Source organism: Microchirus variegatus (genome assembly GCF_963457635.1).
Source record: "Microchirus variegatus genome assembly, chromosome: 19".
Classification (NCBI taxonomy): Eukaryota; Metazoa; Chordata; class Actinopteri; order Pleuronectiformes; family Soleidae; genus Microchirus; species Microchirus variegatus.
Window position 1 is genome coordinate 3,679,273 of NC_139820.1, and position 7,103 is coordinate 3,686,375.

General features: G+C 44.7%; 2 protein-coding genes across 4 annotated transcripts; one reads left to right on the forward strand and one right to left on the reverse strand.

Annotated features, from left to right (window-relative positions):
* The first annotated feature begins 772 nt into the window (after positions 1-772).
* Positions 773-3,251, forward strand: LOC310940956 (protein CutA homolog). 3 transcript variants are annotated; one of them, XM_083906024.1, is made up of 7 exons: positions 773-809; positions 1,514-1,579; positions 1,724-1,872; positions 1,997-2,056; positions 2,169-2,214; positions 2,474-2,523; positions 2,993-3,251. In XM_083906024.1, exons 2-7 carry the CDS (start codon positions 1,517-1,519, stop codon positions 3,090-3,092), a joined length of 468 nt encoding a protein of 155 aa, XP_083762150.1. In that variant the 5' UTR covers positions 773-809; positions 1,514-1,516; the 3' UTR covers positions 3,093-3,251. The 3 variants fall into 3 exon arrangements, with proteins under 3 accessions (XP_083762150.1, XP_083762151.1, XP_083762152.1); XM_083906025.1 differs by lacking the exon at positions 1,514-1,579 and having other exon boundaries at positions 778-809; XM_083906026.1 differs by lacking the exon at positions 773-809 and having other exon boundaries at positions 1,514-1,569.
* Positions 3,252-3,969: 718 nt separating this feature from the next.
* LOC310940622 (somatostatin receptor 3) lies at positions 3,970-5,954 on the reverse strand (the record flags this gene model as incomplete). Its single annotated transcript, XM_083905611.1, has 2 exons — positions 3,970-4,593; positions 5,178-5,954. The coding sequence occupies 2 exons, from the start codon at positions 5,952-5,954 to the stop codon at positions 3,970-3,972; spliced, it is 1,401 nt and encodes a 466-aa protein (XP_083761737.1).
* Positions 5,955-7,103: the final 1,149 nt, after the last annotated feature.

The following is a 7,103-nucleotide window of genomic DNA, read 5'->3' on the forward strand; positions in this document are numbered from 1 at the left end:
AGGCATCATATTTGGGCAGCGAGTCACAGACATTGCTGCTTCCCTTTTGTTAGAAACTGATTTATATTGTGTGTGTGTGTGTGTGTGTGTTACAATCATAAAAGCCATATTCCTGTGTTGTCTCTTGTGCAAAAGCTGCCATCATATGGTGACTCAATGCCACTGCAAGTGTTGTATTGAATAAAAATAATGATTGACATATTTTATTATTATTATTTTTTATATATATATATATATATATATATATATATATTATAATTGTATTTGACTTGACCTCTGTGCAAACACTGACCTTGTAAGGGACCAGTAGTCCTTATGGAGACCAAAACCTGGTCCCAATGAGGCAGAATTACATTTCAAAATGAATGGAAGTCAATTTAGACCTGAGGAGACAGAGACACTGTGACACTGGCCTGAATTGTCCCTCAATGTGATGCTGCACTAAGGCCTAGAGCGCCCTCTACTGGACAGTTACTGTATTGCTATGGCTTCATTTGTGTTCATTGTTCACAAATACTATTATTATTATTATTATTGTGATAATATATCACAATATATTATTATTATTATTATTATATAATAACAATAATAATAATAATAATAATAATAATAATAATAATAATAATAATATAATAATATGAATAATGATAATTAATTAATTCATGCAAATACGAGGATAAATAAATCATATTTTGGCTGAAAATCGTCCGGGATCCCTGTTGCTGATTTTGCGACACTTGCCCAAACACACCGCCGTCACGCTTTGCGGCAGTGGGTCTCAGAGAGGCAGGCAGCTCAGCTGTCAGAAGGTAACGCTTTTTTTTAACCGAATTAACTCTATAAAAGGCGCTCACTCTGTCTGTTTTTATCCGACATTGACTTACATATGAACACATTATAGACTCCGTGTCACTGTAGTGACCTTTAAATGTTGTTCTTTTGTTCAAATTCGCTCGAGTTTTAGCTCCCGTCCCGACGAACACAAGCTAACGCTACTGCTAGCTAAACACATGTCGACTAACTTGCAGCTCTCTGCCTGGCTAAAAAACTTACTTTACTAGCACTAGTTTATTAATGAGTTTAAAACAGAAAACGGTAAATAAATGACGGGTTGCACACGTAAACGTTGTGTGTGTAGTGGTCGTAAACACATTGTTTCTCTGTGGGTCAAAAATATTAATCAGAGAAACCAACCAAAAACATCTGAAAACACATGAAATGAAATATATACCCTTAATAAATTAAAAAAATACCAGTGTTTCAAAGTCAAATACACATATATTTAACTCAAGCACTTCCAAAAAATAAATAAATACAAGAAGTAAATGCTAAATTTTAGCAATTCTATTTATGGATGATTCTCTGTCAGAATCGGCACAAATGCACTTGTTTTTGGGCTCACATCTCACATCATTGAGTCTGTTGGAATCAGGACTCATTCATTCCACGTTTTTGTTGTTTTTATGAAACATGCATTTGCAGCTAACCGTCATTTTATGTTTGACCCGCATAGGAAATGCGCATTGGACTGCCCAGTGCAGAGACACTGCGAGGTGGATCCTTAAAAACGTTAGTTTTGGTGAGTGTGCAGAGCACGCTTGTTATCGGTTTCGCTCGAGGGGGTGGGGATGGCTTGTTTTGTGTTTGCTGCTCTCCGTGCCGTGTTGTAATGTTTATTTTTTCCTTTACGCTCTGTGATGGATTTTTCTTCTTCTTCCCAAAGACGGCACTCCTGAGTGTGTTTATGTTCCAGCTGCTGAGGACTGTCGGACTGCGGGCGTTCTCCATGGCATCCGAGACGTACACGTCGGGCACGCTCTCCGCCGCCTTCGTGACCTGTCCGAACGACACGGTCGCTAAGGACTTGGCCAGGTGATGTCATCAGAGACGTCTCAATTGTCTTTAGGGAACAGCAAGAGCTAGTTATCTAGTTAGTAGGATTTAAAATACATGGTTATATCGACTGCAATTGCACTGAATTATGATGTCTCAACAGGGGGATCGTGGAACGGAAACTGGCCGCCTGCGTCAACATCGTCCCCGCAATCACATCTATGTGAGTTTTGATTCAGCGCCACGTTAGATTTGTGTTTTTTTTGAGAAATAGATGAACGATTCTGTCCGGGTAATATTGGTAGATGATTGAATTTGTGTCCTTTCCCTTTTAGATATGAATGGCAGGGGAAGATTGAGGAGGACAGTGAGGTGCTGCTGGTGAGCTGAGCTGCTGTTTAATGGCTGTAGTAGTGCTGTTTGTGGGCTATAAGTTGTACCGTGGTGGTGCAATTGTGACTTGGAATAAAACAAATAAAGACGGACGAGCCCAGATTTCATTAACAATCATCAAATGCTGTAGTAGTGTGAAAAATCTGCACAACGATGCGTTACGTAACTGTGAGGAAATACATAAAACAGTCGTGCTTTATAAAATGTCGTTAAAATGCAGTTGTTGACCTCGTGTTTCCCTCTGCAGATGATCAAAACGAGAAGTTCCAAAGTGCCAGCGCTGGCCGAATACGTGCGGTAAGTCTCGTTTGTACGTAAACAGACAAAGAGGAACAAAAGAAAAACACCGCGATCACAGTTTGCAGCCTCAGACTGGCTGCTCCGTTGTTGTTTTCCAATTCATAACATGTTTCTTGGCCATTTTATAATACATTTCTGACACGTTGCACCTTTTAAAAATGTAAATTAACACGACGCACAGTGTCTGAAACTTGTAATATTTATTGTACAATCACACACACAATTAAATAAATATATATAAATAAATAAAATACTGGATTGGCCTGTGTGTACGGACGTCGCGCTGCTGCTGCTCGTTCACGTCATCTTTGTCAGGAACAATGCACATTCTATCCGTCACCTGCTGCAGTGACTCATGCAAGTCCACGAGTGGAGGATTTAATTACGTACGCATGTGAATCACTCTCTGGAGTCCGAGCACTCGTCTGATCTGACTCGCATCTGCTCGTTTTTTGTCCCCTTTCAGCTCGAATCATCCCTACGAGGTGGCCGAGGTCATCAGCCTGCCCATCGAACAGGGCAACCCTCCCTACCTCAAGTGGGTGGCAGGGATCGTACCCGAGTAGGACTGGACAGACGAAGGAGAGGATGTTGAAAAAAAATGTCCTTCAGACAATTCCTTTCAAAAACAGCCCCCTTACACGATCCGTACCACTAGAGGGCAGCCTCAGCTTGTGTGAAAGTGTTCCTCGGTTCAATGTCATTTCTCTTTTTCTTTGGAAAATAAAAAAAAATGAATGATTATTTTTCATTCGTTTCCTTTTTTTTTTGGTGAACAATATACAGTCGAGAGGTCATCAAAGACAAAATTGGCACAATAGCACAAGATACCAGGCTGTTCTGTACAATATTAATAAACACTGTAAACATGTATTTCGCCCTCTCTGCCACATCGCTGCTCTTCTCCGTAGTACGTCATCAAAGCACTGGACATTTTTGGGACTTGAAACAACAAACTGCCCTTCTGTTGGCCGTTTAGCGTCCGTCAATCGACTTTAAATAAGACATTAAATACAGCGATCACACAGAATACACTAGAAACAAAAGTCTCCAAGGAAAAAACTAAAATGCTACACAGGTTCATAATTTACATAGTTTTTGAGCGCTTGAATGAAATCTTGGTCATAGCCTAAAAAAAACATATTGTTTTTTCTTTTCTGCGAGATATATCATTATATATATATATTTTCTCTCATATCTATTTGTGAATTTACAGTCGAACTCGAGCATAACGTGGTTTCTCCTTAGAGCATTTGTCGCAATTCCTGCATAATATGTCAAAGGCAAAGTGTTTGCGATGTTTAAAAAGGACTTAAAGGTCGTCCTTTTAGGTTAATGTATACATTTTTGCACCGAGGACAAATCATCGCCACTTTACACACTTGATAGTATTCACATCTTGGGTAAATCACTTCAGGTCCACGGGGAACCTGTTCTCGTGTGTTACAGGTAACTGATTTCCAGCACAGAGTTTTTGTCCGGCAGGTCCTCGGGTTCTGACCTGCTGTTTCTAATTTGACTGACCGCCGCGCTCGTCGTCTCGGTCGTTTCACCGCGCTGAACAGGGTCCGCCCGCGTCCTGTCCGTCGCTTCGCTGCGCTGTCCGTCTTCTGACTTCCTCTCTTCCCCCGCGTCCTTCTCGCCGTCGCCGCCTCCCCCGTCGTTCTCGTTGCTGGCGTCTTCGCTCCTCAGCGTCTGCAGCGCCACGCCGCCCCACTCCTCCGTGGGGCGCTGCACCTCGGTGCCGCCGGCCCTGTCGTTGCTCTTCACCCTGCGCGAGGTGCGGCACAGCGCCTTCCTGAAGCCCCGCTTGAAGTTGTCGGACAGGAAGCCGTACAGGATGGGGTTGGCGCAGCTGTTCGCGTACGAGAGCACCACGACGAAAAAGTAGAGCCCCCTGAAGTCGCCCGGCAGCACCACGAGGAGGTTGATGATGTTCAGGGCGTAAAACGGTAGCCAACAGAGGACGAACACCGCCACCACCACCACGACCATCCTTGTGATTTTACGCTCCGACTTCCTGCGTCGGGAGGACGTGGCCTGCGCCCGCTTTCCGACACTTCGAACCTTTGAAGGGGAAGAAGCAAAAGGTTAGCTAGCTAAAAGTTAGGTGACAGATGGTTCACTAACAGAGCTTGTTTACAAATACTAGAGTAGAAAATACAAAGTAGAGAATCTACATTTTTGGATCATCCCCTCCCCTCGCACCTCTCAATGTTAGCAAATCCAAAGATTTATCGTAGTGCTGGGAACGATAACGGCGTTTCCGGAGTTATCGCTAACGGATGACGCCAGCCCGGAAAAAGACGTCATGTTTACGTGACTCCCCATTGTTAAAATTAGTCTCTTAAGTAACACAGCTTTTCATGCCGCGGCACCAGAGTCCAGGCACTGTTTACCGGTTAGCTCCGTTAGCTGCGTTAGCTCCTTTAGCGCCGTTAGCGTGCCTACAGCCAAACTGCAAATAACCAGCGTACCTGTGTACTGCATATGTTTGCCTCTGTTTTTAGCATTTAGCGTTACTTTAGAGACTCATTTTAACAATCGGGAGTCACGTAAACATGACGACACGTACGTCTTTTTCTAGTCAGTCGTCACGGAAGCGCATCATGCGTTAACGGTAGTAATTTATAGTAATGTTCGCGTTTTACCTTGATGACGATCAGCAGGTAGCACAAACAGATGACCAGCAGGGGGCAGAAGAAGCCAACGGTGCACGTGTACACGATGAAAGACGTCTTCCACACTTCGGCGGGCTCGGGCCACACGATGCTGCAGTTCCCGTCGTCCTTCAGCACGTCGGCGAACACCACCACGGGCAGCACTACCACGATGGACACCGCCCAAACGGTGGCGCTGATAGCCTTGGCCACGTGGGGGCGCCGCCACCAGGAGGAGCGGATGGGGTGCACCACGGCCAGGTAGCGGTCGACCGACATTACGGTGAGGCAGAAGATGCTGGTGAACTGGTTGATGGCGTCCACCGTCATGACGACGCGGCACATGAGAGAACCGAAGGGCCAGGACAGCAGAGCGTTCTGCACGGCCAAGAAGGGCAGACCTAGCATGAAGAGCTCGTCAGCGATGGCCAAATTGAGAATGTAGATGTTGGTGACGGATTCGTTCCTGGTGTAGTTGACGACGACGTGGATGACAAGCGTGTTTCCCAACAGGCCAACGACACACACTATCCCGTAGATGAGCGGGATGAAGATGCCGGCCCAACCTGGAAGGGATTCGGGTTGGGTGCAGTTCTGACAGGTGTTGAAAGGGAACGCGCCATCGGTTGGGCTCAAGCCGAACAGCGGTTCTGACGGAGTGGAGAGGAGCAGGAAGTGGGAGTAGGGCGGAACTGAGTTGTTGCTCCACGTAGCTGCAGGGGTTTCCTGGGAGAGCAGGGAAACCTGGGTGGCTTGGATGATCTCCATGTAGACGTTAAGGAGTACGAGGCAACAGCAGTTGTTAAGATCCCATCAGTGATACGCTGACATCCCTGAAAGGCAAAGCAAAAGTTAGCTCAGATGAGCTTAGAGAGTAGCATGAGATACAGAAATCTCTCCAACTCTGAATCCTCCACCCATACCGACCAACATTTAGATTTTTCGGACCCTTTCTTTCTTTTCTTAGGTGTTGCTAAAGCTAAAAATGCGATCTTTCCACTGAAAGGACATGCAGTACTTGGTAGAAACAGCCAATTTAAGTGTCCTCTCTCTGTCCTGTGATTGGTCAAAGTCTCCCGTCTTGGGCTACATTGTACCCAAGGCTGGAAACAGCATCTTGAGACGGTTGGCACTATGTCAGATCACTTAATTCGCATTATAATGAAAGGTTATTGTGGAATTACTGATCACCGTCCACGATCAAGGGTTAAGCTGACCCTGCAGCTTTATATCTGCTTTGCTACATTCGAGACTTTATGCTAAGCTAGGCTAATTTACAAGATTTTGGTCCACTCTCCGACCAAGTGTGGCTTGTAGAATACTTAAGTGCTAATCAACGTAACAACCGCCCTTCCTTCCGTGACAACAAAACAAGGCCGCGTCGGAAGAAAAACACAACACATTTAGCTCCATTAGTCCAGAGACTTGTTTATGAAGCCATACTGGTTTCTTAATGACCACCAGGTTGCATGAAAGCACACCTTCATCTGTCACAGCGACGGCTAGTAATTGGTGCTCTGTTTGCTACAAAATGAACTGACCTATGGGAGGAAAAAAATAAAAATATGGTCTCCACAACCTTGACTTCACAGCATTAATGAGCGAGTGAGAATAATTCACAGTGTTGCAGGGCACGGGAGGGAAATACGGTTAGAATGATCGCTGATAAATAAGGGAAATGCTGTGAGCTCTGCGTGTTCAGGGATGTTTTCCTCTTATAATTCTCTTTTTTAGATTTAATAATGCAATAAAATCGCAAATTGAAGGGGCCACTTGAGGGTGATCTCATCTCAACATACTGTATGTTTGAAAGGGTCGTAGCCTACACATGAATATTTCCGTCACATCGGCCGCGAGAAACACAAACGTATCTTGGGTCGAGCTCTCATTAGCGATTAGCTCTCAGCATAGCAACAT